The sequence below is a fragment of the Neolamprologus brichardi genome, chromosome 7 (assembly GCF_056152115.1).
Source record: "Neolamprologus brichardi isolate AB-2024 chromosome 7, ASM5615211v1, whole genome shotgun sequence".
Taxonomy (NCBI): domain Eukaryota; kingdom Metazoa; phylum Chordata; class Actinopteri; order Cichliformes; family Cichlidae; genus Neolamprologus; species Neolamprologus brichardi.
In genome coordinates, this window is record NC_142110.1 from 53,900,298 (window position 1) to 53,916,872 (window position 16,575).

Sequence of the window (16,575 nt, forward strand, 5' to 3'; positions counted from 1 at the left end):
ATCATGAACAAAAAGAGTATTTTGACATTTACAGTAAACAGCAAGTAATCGTGCATTTCAACATAATCTATAATCCTTATGAATTTAAAATAGTAAACTATGTTGCCATGCATCTATATTCCTGTAAGTTATAGTAATGTACACAGTATGGTGTCAATAACTTTAGTATATTTAATGAAGCCATGCAAAACTTTACTATGGCATCATGGATATTTTCTGAGGTACAGATCCTTTAAGTACGAAGGGCTGGGTCAAGATTTTGCACTTTGTAATTTTTGTTACTTTTATCCCAGCGCATTTGAGCCCTGTGACTTTACAAATAATATGAGATATAAAAATAGTACAAAATTTCACCTTAGCACTAAGTAAAACCCAATTCCAAAACTGCTGGGATGCCATATAAAAAATAAACAAATAAATAAAAAAGCTATGATTTGCAAATCTCTTAAACCAATAACTTTTCACAATAGTACATAAAAAAATAAACCAAATGTTTAAATAAAATGTACTATTTAAATTTTAATTTAATGGAGCAACATAACTCAAAGAAGTTAGGAATGGGCAACAAGAGGTCAGAAATGTAGAGATACTAAAAAGAAACCGCTGGAAGAACAAAAGGTTAACTGAGAATTTGTCAGTAACACAATTGGGTAAAAAAAGTGCAGCTTAGAGACGCAGAGTTTCTCAGAAGTGAAGATGGGCAGTATCTACAAGATACAAATTATGGAACAATTTCATAATGATATTTATCACTGTGAAGACTTACTCATCATCTACAGTACATAATGTAAAAGGATTCCTGCAATCTGTAGAAATCTCTGTGCAGAAAGGAACAAGTCTGAAAATCCAATAGTGGATGCCTGTGATTTTCAGGCCCTCGGGCACTGAAAACAGCCACTATTTGGATTTGTTTGGATCTGTTATGGAAATCACTGAATGGGCTCAGGAACACTTCCAGAAATCACTGTGTGTGAACACAATTCACCGTCCCATCCACAAACGCAGGTTAAAGCTCTATCATGCAAAAAAAAAGAACCCCTATGTGAACATAATCCAGAATTGCAGCTGTCTTCTCTGGTCAAAGCTCATTCTAAGAGAACTGAGGCAAAGTAGAAAGCTGTTCTGTGGTCAGATTTTTTGGAAAACATAAATGCTGCATCCTCCAGACTAAAGATCAGAAGGATCGTCTGGTTTGTTATCAGCACGCAGCTCAAAAGCCTGAATCTCTGATGGTATTTTGACATTAGTATCTATGAAACGGCAGCTGGCACTTCTGAAAAGGCACCATCAGTGCTGAAAGGTATGTACAGGTTTTAGAGGAAAATATGCAATGTCTTTGCTATCTTAGCATACTTCATATGCTGAGACCATGCTACTCCATCTATAGCAGCAGCATGGCTTCATAGAAGAGTTTGGATGCTGAAACAAAAAGTACAACAAAGACAACACACAACTGTTGAGCAGTTACAATCGCCTATCAGATAGGAATGAGACAATTCTCCTCTACCAAAGGGTCCAGCAACGGTCTCCTCAGTTCCCAGATGTTACAAAGAGATGTTACAGAGTGTTGCTAAAAGACGAGGGGATGCCCCGCAGTGTTAAACATGGCCTGTGCCAAAGTTTTTAGATATGTTCTGCCCATCAAATTCAAAATAACCTGATTTAAAAATAAGAATAAAAGGTTTGACATGTGTTCTATGTTCCACCTTCAATAAAAACATGGGTTGAAATGATTTGCAAATCATTGCAATCTACTTTTATTTTCATTTAACACAGCATCCCATCTGAAGTGCATCTTAACTTGGGGACTTTGGATAATTTTGCACGCTCTCCTTAAATATACACACATGTACTATATTAAATTTACTGTAATACACATTCAGTTGTATGAAATATGAAATTACCAGTGTTATCTTATACACATGTATGCATACCGTGCTACTAGATAATGAAAAGCATTGTCAACTGCTCAATTATGACAGATAAATATTCAACTGAATTCTCTTGATAAGATTGAAACTGACAAAGTTATTCACAATGTGGGCTTTGATATCGAATCATCTGAAAATAAGTTTCCTGTAGCATCAAATCAGAGTTTGGGGGATCCCATCATTCAAAGACGTGTCTATCACTGGAAGAAGAAAGAGACCTGCCACTGTGACGACCAGTTGCCTGATAAGAAACACCACACACCAAAATGCATACAATGTAAAAAAAGATGCACAAACACATTTATATTGTGTGTTAATGTAAAAATTGACGCACATACCCCTGCGTGTCCTTTGGAGAAGTTGGCATGAGCATAAAGAAGCACTGCAATGTCATTGTGTCCTGCCTCTAATGCGATGGACATGGCTGTGCTTTCATCCTGTTTACGCACAAAATACACCACAAGAGCTTCTGTTGTTTATCGCACAATAACAGACAGAAAATAAAAGAGCCTCGGTATAATTAATTACATACCATTTCTATCCCTTTTGTTTTCTCCTGACACACTGAATGTGTCTTCTGTAACAAATGGTTACTCTCTGCTTTTGTAATATAATATCTAAAACAAAGTAAGAGCGCTTCTGCTTCACAGCTTGAGGCCACCGGGCTCACAGAAGCTGCAAAGTAGAGGCAATGACTCACATACACTGTCAGTCAGGGTGGCATCGCACTCCGGCTGTGCCAGCAGTAGTTTAACAATGTCAGCGTGGCCATGCTCGCTTGCACACATCAGCGCCGTGGAGCCCTCATCATCCTGGAGATTGACCTCCGCCCCTTGTGCCAGGAGTGCCTGCACCATGTCCATCCTGCCATGGCTCACAGCGAGCATCAGAGCCGTCTGACCGGCCTGGGCAGCAGAAGGCAGGAGTCAAACACAGGAAGAAACAGGGCAAGTAATACTGAGTCACACATCTCCAAATATAAAGATACAGTCAGTAGACGACTGGGGAAAGGAAAAAAATGAGCGGGACTGTGAAGCTAGTTCAGTTATTTATTCTTTCTTATATTGATTCACTGAATTTCAACTACACAACACAAATGTAGCCACTGGATGAATATTTTCATCTTTTTGAAAGTTTACATTAAATTTAATTATTTGCAAAATATTCTCAGTCTCGTGGTTTGTTCTCTCTTCTTTCGGACACAGGAAATGTAATCAAACATAAAAGGTTAAACGTGCATTGCAGATTCTAGCTTGTGATTCATGCAGTGAATGGAAGTCGGCTTAGGACTGATCTTTTCGCGTAGGAGTGTGGCCGCTCCTCTGTATCAGCATATCACAGCAGCTGCGCCATCGGTTGCTAAGCCAACAAGCCTCGGATGTAGTATTTCCTCAGACGTGCATATCCAGTAAAAATGACAAGTTGCAGATCTCAACTTTGTGAGGAATTCTGACGCACATAATCAGGCGTTTGTTTGGCAGTGCTGTGATATCTGCAGGATTTTTTTTAAGCAGCTAAAGACAAAGGAAAGACTGTTTTCATTGTATTTATATTTATGCAAGCAGTTACATTTATCTGTCTACATAAAATAAACTCCAAAAATTATTAAGAGTAAAATCAGAGACATCTCATAAGGAAAGTTGCTTTAAAATAAAATAGTTGCACACAGTTCCTCCTATGTTTTATCATCACATAGGAGAGTAGATTGAGTGATGCATTAAATCATTTTGACAATACCCACATTGAATGAAAGCCATGAGAGCTGCAGCAATTTTTTAAAAATTGTAAAACTAGTTTGTAAAAAACTTAAACTATAGTGTAATGTGAGAGCCAGCTAACCACTCCTCACCCACACCCTGAGAACATACTGACCTGGCTGGCCTTGGCGTTGACATCTCCTTTAGTGAAGAGCTGCTCGACTACTTTCATGTTGTCTGGATTATCCACAGCAGCAAGTGCAGCAAGCATGATGGGTGTGTAACCTGCTGAATTCTGCTGATTCACGTTGCACACCTCTGTAGTGATTGGCGGTCAAATGGATGGCAGTGGAAGAAACAAGCAAGACGAAGACAAATGTATATTATTTTGTACTGATAACAATTCACACTTGTTTTAATCACACAAATGCCAAGTTTTATTTTGTAAGGAAGACCTGTTCCAGATAAGCTTTTGTGGTGAGTGACTAAAAATGACAAAACTGTTATGCAATATAGATTCACAGAAAAAGGCTGGCGCTTAGAGATATATATTCTGAGTGATATACATACACAGAAGCTGTTCAGTCGGGCACCCAGTGCAAATATCAAACTGTCCTGACAAACTAAATAATTAAGTGACTGTCCAGAATAGTGTTTCTGCCTTTCGATCCCTTTATACTCATTCACAGCTGGAAAAATGGTTGAAACAAGCCATTATGATTTTCAAAAGGCAATCTCCAGCACATAATTTCTTATTTAAAAAAAAAATCGTATTTTCCAAGCTTTTCCAAAAAAAACCCCGTCTCATTTATCAGCTACCCAGCAGTCAAAAATGTAATCTATTGCCCATGCTGGTTTAAGAAACCAGGGTCTTCTTTTTTATCAATATTTTCCAGTTTTTGACAGGAGCACTTTGTATCTTACCACACACAGAATTCACTTGCTGCTGGTATTTTCGCCACCTAGTGGCTATTAGAAAGAATACCAAGATGTTCATATGATATGACAAAACCAGATTATACATGGGCTTCTGAGCGGTACAGCTGAATTACACAAGGCGTTTCCGCCCTAAAAAACTGTGAACTTGCTTGTTTCTCTGATTTGCTGGGGGATTCAAATTAAAAGGACAACTCTTGCGGCATTTTGTAGAAGTTAAAAAAAGCCCTGGCAACATAATTTGTCTGTAATCTTGTTTTAAGCATGTCCAGACTGCAAAGAAATAAACTTAATTCTGGTGACATAGAGGGACAGAGAAAAAAATATGTACTTGGTGTGGTGTGGTGATGTACCTGGATTAAGCAATTTCTTCACAATGCCAAAGTTCGAGTGAGAAACACTGTAGTGTAGAGCTGTGTTTCCATTGCCGTCAGCCATATTAACTATGTACTGCAATACTGAAGGTGAAATGGCCTGAAACGTAGATAAGTAGTCCTCTACAGTTTCAGGAGATGCTGACTTGTGGCTGGACACAGAGAACCACTCTTGCTGGAGTGTGTGCAGACAGTCCTGCTGCAAGAGGAAAAAAGGATGCATTATATATGCAAAAACAGCACTTCTTTTTTTAAACACATACTTCTTGCCATAAATTAGTTTAGTAGAGCAATCAGGACTGAATAGACACAATCTTCCCATAATTACAGGGATGTGAATGAAAGAAGACAGACAAACAGCATAAAGCAACAATTCTATAAAAGACATCATAAAAGAAGAGGGATCTGTCATTATTTCAAACATAAAAAGGCATGTCGAGAGTTCTTGTTATTCTTTTTAGTGTTTCAGCTTTCACAATGGAAGCTGTCAAGAGTTACCTTGCTGATATAATTCCTTTGAATTCCACTTCTTCTTACCTATTTTGCATTTTACTGTGAAAGTGAGTAGTCTATTTCACTTAGAAAGAAAAACATTCTCAAATTGAAGCAAATGATATAGCTAAAAATTCTTCTACTGAGGAATTCTTTTCATATCAATGGCAAGGATACTTCTTTAGAAACGACATACTTTCAACCACCATGGCTCAGCATCTCTCCACACCCATGGTAATCAAAACACGTACGGACAAACAAGGCCTGTGGTGACTTTCAGTGGCTCTCATACTGAATATAGTAAAACAAAACATACCATTTCCCTGTTGGATAAAGCTGTGTCATCACTCAGGTGCGTCTTTAAGGCTTGACAAGCAAAAAACATCCGTTCGCTCATCCTACGCCTGAAAATAACCAAATTCTATTGGTTACTAGATGTCAGTTCAGATTTGAAAGGACTCCCACAGTAATGCAGACAGCTGTTGCGAAGCTTTTTATTGCTGCAGTTTTATTGGCTTTGAACCCTTTTAGACTTCTCCCAGATTACCTCTGCTGTGTATACACTCTCGCAGCTCCTTTTGATCCCTTGTTGTCTTTTTCCTTTCGTGATTGGGCAACATCTTGAGGAGATTCCCTAAATGTTCTTTTTATCTTTCTGTCTACATCATCATGCTCATAATTCGACACTGGGTCCAGCCTAAGGACAATAAAACAAGAGCTTAATATCTATGAACATACCACATCCATCATTTCAGAAATAAAACATTTGTTTAGACATTAGACACCTACCCTGTAGTCACACCCAGAAACTTCATACTCTGCCTGTTGCTACTACAGCACTGGTTACCATTCTGTTTCTTTATTACATTCCTTGGCTTACCAGCATTATCTGACCTGTCTAGAAATGAGCACAAAGCACTTTTATTCTTAACACAAATCACACAGTATGTTGTATTAAATGCATGTATAGCAAAACAGTTACAAGGCTAGCTAGGTCACGTTCAGAGTATATGAAAACACACGATTCTTTATGCATTCGTTCACATCTAAAAGCCTCGGTGGAAAAGAGAAAGCATTCTTTTGCACCAGCTCCTCCCACAAAGCAGTTCAATTTTAGATCTTAAGCCACAAAGTGCTATGTGGCACACAACGTCTTCCAAAACCAGATATCATTCCACACATCGCAAATGCATCCCTCAAAAAGGCCACTTCCCCTGAACCTAGTTCAAGTTTAAACTGGGCGCCGGGAGTGGCTTCAAAATAAAATATTTTTATACTAAAAGATTTTTAAATTTCTTTCACTGAGACAAAATTCCTACTAACTGGATATTTACTAAATATCTCATGAAAAAAAGGATTTGGATTTATAACTAAACATAAATAAATAAAAATATTACCTTGTAAACCAGAGGACGTCTGCTGTTCTATCATTTTAATCATTCTTTTCACCTCTGAATCATTACTGCTCTGCTGACACAGGCCTGCATTTGCTTTGTCACACTTAGAGGAGACAAGTGAAAGTTGAGACTGGGACTGAGAGTCTTTGTTTGCTGCATGAAAGCAAGATAATAGTAGACAGAAACGTATAAACATAACATTGCAGATTTGAAAAAACTGTTAATTGCATTACCTACTTTGTGTAGATAATGTAATGTATAGTAATAAATTACCAGGAAATTTGGTATCAGCTTTGCAAATGTTTTATGAATCAATGTTTTTGGTTTGCTGTGTTACCTGCTGGATGAGAACTGAACATGTGGATGTCTGTCCCTCCTTGTGCCATAGGTGCCAAGGAGCTGGGATCTCCTTGGCCACTGTTATGATCAGGACAGTCCTCTGTGAGCAGGTCCCCATGCTCCATGCTGAGGAGCCTCTGCAACTTCTCGATGTAATGGTTCAGCTCATGGTCCCACTGTAACTGTGCAGATTTCTGGAAATTCTGTCCAGGTGTCCTGGATGAAACTGAAAAATCCCTTATCCGCCCTTCCCCTACACCAACACTCTTTGTTTTGACAGGGTCAGGTAGATGAGACGGTCCGGATGCCATATTTCGAGTTTTCAGTCCAACTAGGAAATTCTCATTAATGTCTGTGAATCCAACTCCAGTGTCTCGAGTTACTCTGGTGACCGCTTCTGGTGTTTGCTTTGAAATACTTTCTACTGCATTTGCAGTTCCTACACCGATTGTTCGGGTCTCTGTGGTGCATCTGACGTCTCGGACCCTATTGCCTACAGATACTGTCCTAGTTGAAGTGTGAGTAGTGTTGGTGTGCTTGTCTTGGGTGCTGAGGAGCGTATTCGTGCTGGAGTCAGTGCTGAAGGCGTGCTTGGTGTTGGTAAAGCGAGACACTGAACTACATACAGTGTTGGTACGCTGCGATGCTGTTTGGGGTGATACCATGATTCCAAGCTCAACTCCTCTGACTCGATCTGTAGTCATACACTGTGAAACTGCTTCCTTTGCCTCGCAAATGGTCACATCGACAGAACAATCCCCACAAGCCACTGAACAATACTCTTTCTTGGACCTCAGTTTTGCCAGTGGTGCCTCTGTGTTGCTTTCTGCATCACATACCCTTATCTCTGTCCCAACTCCTTGTGTGTTTGTAAAAACGTGCATTTCCACAGCCTTGTCGCTGGTCTCCACTCGCTCCCTGACCTCCCAGAGGCTCATGGGTACATCCAGTCCTGTGCAAATACTCCTCATCATAGGTGCACAGGATACTCCTACAGTTTTTACCTTCTTTTCCTCGCCTGTGGAAGCATCTCTGAGCTCTGTGTGATTACCCACTCCCTGGCTTTTGGTGTGTGGCCTTGCATCTGAGCCTATGCTTACAGTGGACGGTCTGGCACAGCAGGCCTTGTCAACCCGGTTCCTGGCTCCTGCAGCCTGAAGTTCCAGTTTCAGACGAATCAACTCTGTCTCCAGAGCTGATTCTTTCAACTCTATTTCTAATTGACAAATTCTCTCCTTTAAGGCACTGTTTATTAATTCTTGGGCATCAAGCTCTGCCTCCTGTTCTGTGTAAATTCCCAGACTGACTTCAGATACTTCTGTTGCAATGGACCTCATCTCTACCTGCTCAATGTATGCATATTTGTTTTCTTTTGGTGGCTTAGACGAGATGACATCCATATTGTTGTCAGTTCCCACAGCGACTGACTTAAATGTTTTGTCATGAAGAGGGTTACATTTTTCATGCAATGTTCCCAACTGTCCCACTTTGATAGACCTTTCCAGTTCTTGCATGTCTTTGGTCAATTGTCCAACCTCCTTCAGATCTGTGCAGCTACTTTTAACTTCAAGATCTTTTTTGGTATTTCTGTTGATCTCAATTTCAGACCCTTCAATGCTATGCGGGCTGTTCCAGGTTACATCATTGACGTTCTCTCTCTCAATCAAGTCCTTGAGCTGACAGCTTAGTTGCCTCTTTTCCTCCTGAAGGACTGAGATCTTTACCTGGAGGATTGGGATGATTTTCACTTGCTCCTCTAACTCTTTCAGTCTTTGTAGCGCAACCACCATTTGGTCACGGACATGTTGCAGGTGCATGGGGCCAAGACTGGTAACTGGAGTTGTTCTACCTGAGCTCTGTGGGCTTACTCTCAGACAGCCTGTGCTGCCTCTACTGCCCAGGGATGAGCCGAGGTGGACCTCGGGTCCAGTGCCAGTAGGCTTATTGCCATTATTGTTCTGATTATATGCACCCAGGCCAGTGAAAGGTGAGAGTGACCCAGGGGAGCTCATACCTCCGAAGCTGGCCAGTCGTCGACGGGGATAGGGCTGGGGTGGAGACTGTCTTGTCACCTCCTGATTCAAGGGTTTGTGGGTCTCCAGAAAGGCCCTCTCCATCACAGGGCTTTGACTTTGGAAGAGAGATCGTGCAGCTGGCTGAGGCTTTGGCTCAGTTAGTATCTGAGAGGTTCCCAGACTTTCATTTCTTTTATTATTATCCAACAAGGAACCATGTGGTGGAGGAAGAGGTGGTCTACCTCGAGCTGCAGAGGACATGCCCAGTAGTTTTGAATCATCACCACTAGATGATGACAAGGACTCTGCAGAATACCACTGACTAGATGAAATGCCACTCTGCGTTTTGTCCACATTACTGCCGGCCACCCTGGGCCTCCTTTTTAGGCTTAGTCGCTTAATGGTGGCGGCGTCTCAGAAACTGTCCACACGCTGGATGCAGTCCACTTCAGACTGATAACTGTAATCAATTTCAAGGTGGTTAGGGAACCAGTGCTTTGGCCTGTTAAATAGTTGGACAGCTGTACTTTAATCTTCCTCCCTGAAAAGAGTAGTCAGAGAAGCAAAAGAATAAAAATAAAACAGCAAAAATCAAAACCAAACATTATGCAGAAAGGTGGAAAATCTTTTTAAAAAATACAATAAATAAATCTTACAGAAAATAAGAAGTTGTTGTAAATTTAAGTTTTAAATAACATTTAATCATCATGAATCATCATGAATACACAGTAAAATCTTGAAGGCTTTAGGCTATATACTCTTCCCTTTTCTTTCCTTACCTTATTGTGTTGATCAGTGACCATTTCTCTGAGTCTCAAGCCTTCCTTCACTTCAAAATGTTTCTGACTCTAATCTCTCTGAGCCTGTCCCACAAGGGGAGGAGGGAGAGAGGAGTGTCTACCAATCCTGCAGACACTTTTTTCAGTAGTTACTTCTCTCCCAATGGTATGTCTCTCTCTACATAGACTGAGCCCACTCTATAATTACTCTGCAACTCTCCCTGTAAATGCCCAACCATTCTCTTGGCAGGACTTCTCAACCACAAACATATTCCAAGTATTTTAGCCACTGAATATAAAAGCAACGAAAATACCTAGGACAACACAATTCTAACCTATAACTATATTTAAATAGTAAATGTTAAATGCATTAAGCTGGAATTGCAATAAATTCCATCATACAACCCCTATTATCAAAAAGTACATTTCATGCATTACTTCCAGAAGCATGTACAAATTACAACATTTTTGTGACTCTATAGCATTTAGGTTAGTGGTAATTATATCAGTTATCATTACCTGACATATTCCTCAGGACTTAAAAACCTTGAACGTGTTTCAGAATATCTCAATAATGATTTAATTCCTTTTTCATTCAGTCTAAACTTTGAATAAGTCTGCAAATAAAAGAAAAACACATCAAATTAACTTTGAACCTTGGTGTTGCTGTCTCATTCGTATGAGCTCCTTCTCTCTCTCATCCCAGGTCTGACAGTCGATAACAGCTAACATTACAGTGCTTGCATAAAGGAAATGCAATACTGAGACATTATAGTTATTTCTGCACAACTACAGGAGGATGGGGCTTAGCCTCAACACACTGTCATTGCAATGCTATCCCCTATCACATTTTCATTGATAAGCACCTTTCTGTTCTCAGCATGCTGGTGTTTTGAGAAGGCTTCCTCTCTTGTTCTCCCTTCATAGAAAGTCAGTTTAAAGAATTACTGAAATCTATATCTAATATATATATATATATAATACAACAATCTACTCTAATATAATCTAATCTTATATAGCATTTATAATTAACATGCATAAAATAATGACTTATGTGAGGAGCAAGCCAAGTGGAGTTGGATAAGGAGGATTTAACAACTTGATATCTTTTTTGTAAGCTGTCTGCATTTTTCTACATTTTTTAGAACTTGATACCCCGAAAGAGTCAAAACTAATGTGAAGCCCAGCAAATGTGTAAGTAAATTGGTGTGTATAAAGTCAATCCAAACTACACATCAAAAACACAGACAAGTTGCTATTTGCATACTACTGAGACATAAACAATCTGAAAAATACTGTTTATTTTGCAGAACCAATGAAAATGGTATTACTATGAAATAAATTACAGTTTTCTCTGGCTGGAGTTAAGGTTGACTAATCATCTGCTGATTCAAGTGTTTGTGGGCCTCTGTAACAGCCTGTTCCATCACAGGGCTTTATCTCTACAGCTGGTTCATCTGACTTGACTCATCTGTGGCTAATCTGAGGTTGCTGGACTTCTCAGTCTTTTAGTGTTATCCAATGAGAAGCCACGTGGTAGAGAAAGATCCACCTCTAGCTGTAGAATGAAGGGATCGTCATAACTGGTTGTGGCACCCTTGGCAGCAGGAACTGCAATCAAGCATTTGTGATAAGTGGCAATGACTCTTTCACATGACTGTGGAGGATTGTGGAGGGATTCTGGCCTACTCTTCCATGCAGAGTTGTTTAAATTCTGTCACACTAGAGGTTTTTTTTTGTTTGTTTTTTGTTTTACCATGAACATCCCATTAAAGCATCTCAATTGGATTTAAGTCCAGACTTTGACTAGTCCTGCTGCATAACCTCAGTGTGCATCAGCATCATGGCACAAATCGATGATGGGCGGACATTCTCCTTCAGGATTTTGTGGTAGAGAGCAGAATTCATGGCCCCAGATCATCACACTACCACCACCATGTCTGACTGCTGGTATGATGTTCTTTTCATGAAATGCTGTATTATTTTTACAAAATATGTAACAGGAGACAACCCTTCCAAAAAGTTCAGCTTTTGTCTCATCAGTCCACCGAATACTTTCTCAAAAGTCTTGCAAAAAAAAATTGAGAAATGTGATATGAACCTTTGTGTTCCTTTTAGTCAGCAGTGGTTTTCTCCTTGGATCTCTCCCATAGAAACCCTTTTTACCCAGACTCTTTCCTATTGTTGACTCATGAACGCTTACCTTAAGTAAGGGAAGTGAGGCGTGCAGTTTTCAGTTCTTTTGTGACCTCCAGGTTGAGTTGTCATTGCACTTTTGGAGTAATTTTGGTAGCCCTGCCACTCCTGCCAAGGTTCACCACTGTTGAAAATTTTCTCTATTTTTGGATAATGGCTCTCATTGTGGTTTGCTGGAGTCCCACGGCATTAGAAATGGCTTTATAACCCTTGCCCAACTGATAGATATCAATGACTCTGCTTCTCATCTATTCTTGTTCCTTTAAATTGTAGCATGATGTGTGGATTTTTAAGATCCTTTAGCATATTTCATTTTTTCAGACAGATTCTAATTAAGTCACTTCCTGATTCAACAGGTCTGACAGTAATCAGGCCCGGGTGAGGCTAGTGCTATCCAAAAAATGTTATCAATCACAGTTAACTCGTGATTTAACAGCAGGGCCAATTACTTTTTCACACAGGAGCAGGTAGGTTTGGATAGGGGACTGCAGACACCAGCAAAAAGGAAAAGCCCTATAAACTAGAGATGGCACGATACCACTTTTTAAATGTCCGATACCGATTCCAATATCATAAATTTGGATATCTGCCGATACCGGTATGAATCCGATGTAGCGTATTTTGTAATCAATAAAACAGTTTTTTATAAATATCTTGCTGCATTTTGTATAAGTTCATTCTCAAGTTTTAAAAAACAAGAGACTGAAGCTATTCTGTTATACCTATATGCACAAAATACACTCCACCCAAAACATTTTATAGTTCAGCAACACTGATCAATCTAATAAATTTAAGCCTACACCATCCTGTTCTGGTATTTTAAAGAGTACTTACCTACCTAACTAATAGGGTTGCCAACTCCCAGCAAAAATATTAGGGAACCACCCCCCGCCCTTAATCGATGTAATCAACTTTAATTTAATGCAAGTGTAAAACAAATACACAGAAATCAATTATTTTTCTACAGTAATTAAATAGATTCAATATCTTTCTTCAGCAGAATTACAGACTGCACAGATGGTACCTTCCCAAAGGAAAAAGTACTATAGCTTACTAGTGTGTATATTAGACTTATTAGTTACTATATACAATAATGGATTCTATACATTTACACTATAGATAAAATTGAATTGAATTGAATACATTTAATTAGATGACCACTTTTTTTGTAAGATTCAGATAATTATTTATTCAAAGTTTTTAAATGACATAACAAAGAAAAATATTTCTTTGTGCCCCCCTTTCCCTGTTAATGCCCAACCTGGCCCCCGACAAAACTTTGCTATACCCGCCCCTGCACAGTTACCAGCCCTCAGCTACGTAGAAAAAGGATCCTGGTGTTATTTGTCTCTCAGAAATAGTTCATAACTTCCCTTCAACTCATTCATGTCACCTAAAAGGTAAACCTGTTTCTCTATCACCAGTTCAGCTCTGATGATTCAGTAAGGACATCTCCTGGTTTCATCTTCATGTTTCCCTCTCACCACATATCCAAACGGATACCATGACCAGCAGCTTTTACGGCTGTGGCTCCAGCAAACATCAGCTGATACTAGAAAGTAATATTAAATAAATTCTAACAACAGCTTATCACGCTTAAACGTGCTGCTGTTGTTTATCCGCTGGTCTCCTCTTGCTAGCGCAAAGTGGGCCAAAAACAAAGACGAGAGATGGGACTTGCGGCAGAAAAGCCGATCAGCTGATCATTGATCAGTGATCAGTTTCATGTTTGAAGTCATAACAGGAGAGGAAAGGGAGAGAACGAGTGAAGTAGATGCAGCAAAGACAGAATAACTCCAGCTTTGTGTCTATTTTTTAATTCTAACTGAAGTCAGACAAATCGCTTCCTTTTCGCCTCAATATGGAACTCAGATGGCCAGTCCAGCTGTGGCTCAATGAATCAGTTGTTAAGCTTAACATGGAAACACTATGCAAACATTCAGGGATGAACTTACACACTTGCTTTACTTCTCTGGGATACTTCTCTGATTTTGTGATACTTCGGATCGGATTACATTTTTTATTTCTCTCCGATATCCGATCCAGTAATTTAGGTCAGTATAGGACCGATACCGATACGTAATATCGGATCAGTCCATCTCTACTACAAACGCACACAAAATACAGAAAACAGAACATGAAGGATTGCATTGTCACACTTCAAAGAAGCAGCGGTTTATCAGTGATGTGAGGGAGCAAAGTAATGTGTGCTTTAATTGCATGAGTCACATAGTACTGTAGTTACATTTCTGCTATTAGCTATTTACAAAGCTGGTCACTTCCACAACTGTTTCCCAAAAAACATGTCTGTTTTGTTTCACTGTTTTTTGTTGTTTGTTTGTCTGTTTTTTTTAGCTTTTGTGGCATTTTCCCTTGTGTTTTATAGAGATTCCGTTGGGTTTTGTGCCTTTTTGCAGCATTTTTTCATTTGCTGGTGTTTTCTTCAATTACAGTGCGTTTGACCTCTCAGGGCCTCCATACAAATCTCACTGACTAAAGTGCCAAGAAATGATTAATAAAGGGTAAAACTTTGTATGACAAATATATAACTAATATTAATATTTGAACTTTTTATAAATTGACAGATAACTGCAGCCCTTCCTCCTTCCTTGCTTCAAATTGAACGTTTTATTCCGTCATGTTATAAAAAGTTAGCCTCTGTTTGCTTAACATGAGAAGAAATAAATCACCTGTGCATTCGGAGAAGATGTGGACATATACAACATGCTCGTGTGATGCAGTTAAATATTATGAATATTATTAACAGCTTACCTTATCAGTTGGCACGTGTTTTTTTTTAAACGTGTATTTTAGACGCTAACAAGACCGCTTTCCCCCCTTTTCTTCTTTCTCATTATTTTTTCGATATTAGACGAACTTTTCCTCTGCATCTGTGAGATGCATACCGCGCATGCGCGCAGAGCTGTCGACGCGCACAGCAGATGCTCACGGGAATCAGTCATTAAAATATTGATGAGGCGCTTTCTTCTGTTGACTCGATTACACAGCATAAACACCACATCATTTCGGTCTCAGAATCTGGTTTCAGGGGTAGTAATTACCGAACCAATTACCTGAGTTATTATTTTTTTCCAGTGACATAACCGGGAGATAAAGTTAAACAGTCATCTTTATGTAGTTTCCATATATTTAACTGTAGGCTTAGGATAATGGCACCTGCTAAAAATAAGTCACTCTTACATCCTGCAGGGTGGTGCTGTTTGTAGAGCTGTTTTAATAGTGCTGAAAGTTTAATCGATTCGGAGCACCAGAGAGCTCTTAAGGAATATATCTCTTACCAGACATTCCACATTTTCAAGCTGAACTGCGACATCATGTGGACATAGTGCAGCAATACATCCTGCACTCTAATACACTTTGAGTCCAAAGTTGTTCCTGCGGCGTTTTTGAGGTATTCCCACGCGAAAAATATCCCCCAAATGGATTAACTGACTGATGCTTACGGACAAGGTGTCTAGCGCCTGCTGCATAGTTTTCTCACACGCTAGCCTTAAAAAGTCTCTCTGAAACTTTTTTTTTTTGTGTTTGCTTTTTTTAAATCATTTATTGACTTGAAAGCATGCTTGCAGCATGTTACTACCCACCTCACATTACATTACACTGGAGGTTTTTATCCTACCTGCTATCTTTTAAGTCCAAAGTTTAACTTTGGTTTGTGAAACAACTCTCTAACTCGTTTTATGTAAGCTCAACTCAAGCAGCACCATTGATCGTGTGGAGTCCTTTAACTTTTTTAAAAAGTTTGATGATTTCACAGACAGAGACTACCATAACCTAATTATCTGCATGCAGAGACACACTGACACACTCCACCAGTTCATGTGAATAAACGTGACTGTTTATTTTCTCGTACATAGTTGTATTAACCCATGGAAAATTAACACAGAACATAAAGTCAGGTAAGATTGCCCCGTACAATGAGTCCTATCATTTGAACTTTGCACCTCTTCAGGATCACGCAGGGAAAACATGTTTACATGCTTGAAAGTGCTGAGTTCGTTGATCCGGTGTAAGGTGTTCACCAGATTTTCTATAATGATCTGAAGGTTTCTGAGTAACAGAAGTCTATTAAATCTCACAAACTGACAGGAGCAAAACTACAGACAATACACGGTCGGTTTAAAAGAGCATCTGTAAATGAAATGAGCTTGGTGCTGAAAAGCTTGTTTCTATTAAAAGATCTGAGTGCAGTTACGTACTTCAGTGAAATGAATGCAGTTAAACAAAATCAAATTGCACTGAGACTGAAATCCACTTTAAAAATATTGAGTTGTGCATACTGATAAAAAAAAAAACTTATCAGGGATTAAATGACTGAGTTAAGACTGATTTAATCTGGTTACTTTAAAACTAAAATGTTCACTATCTTTGAACTTTGCTCTTCAAACCCACAGTCAC

General features: G+C 39.2%; 1 protein-coding gene across 1 annotated transcript; it reads right to left on the reverse strand.

Annotated features, from left to right (window-relative positions):
* Positions 1-109: 109 nt before the first annotated feature.
* LOC102788348 (KN motif and ankyrin repeat domain-containing protein 1-like) lies at positions 110-9,583 on the reverse strand. The gene is made up of 10 exons (XM_006796856.3): positions 7,165-9,583; positions 6,828-6,980; positions 6,220-6,328; positions 5,978-6,127; positions 5,747-5,834; positions 4,918-5,137; positions 3,804-3,946; positions 2,636-2,836; positions 2,270-2,368; positions 110-2,172 (listed from the first exon to the last, which is right to left on the reverse strand). Exons 1-10 carry the CDS (start codon positions 9,440-9,442, stop codon positions 2,110-2,112), a joined length of 3,504 nt encoding a protein of 1,167 aa, XP_006796919.2. The 5' UTR covers positions 9,443-9,583; the 3' UTR covers positions 110-2,109.
* Between the last annotated feature and the right edge of the window lie 6,992 nt (positions 9,584-16,575).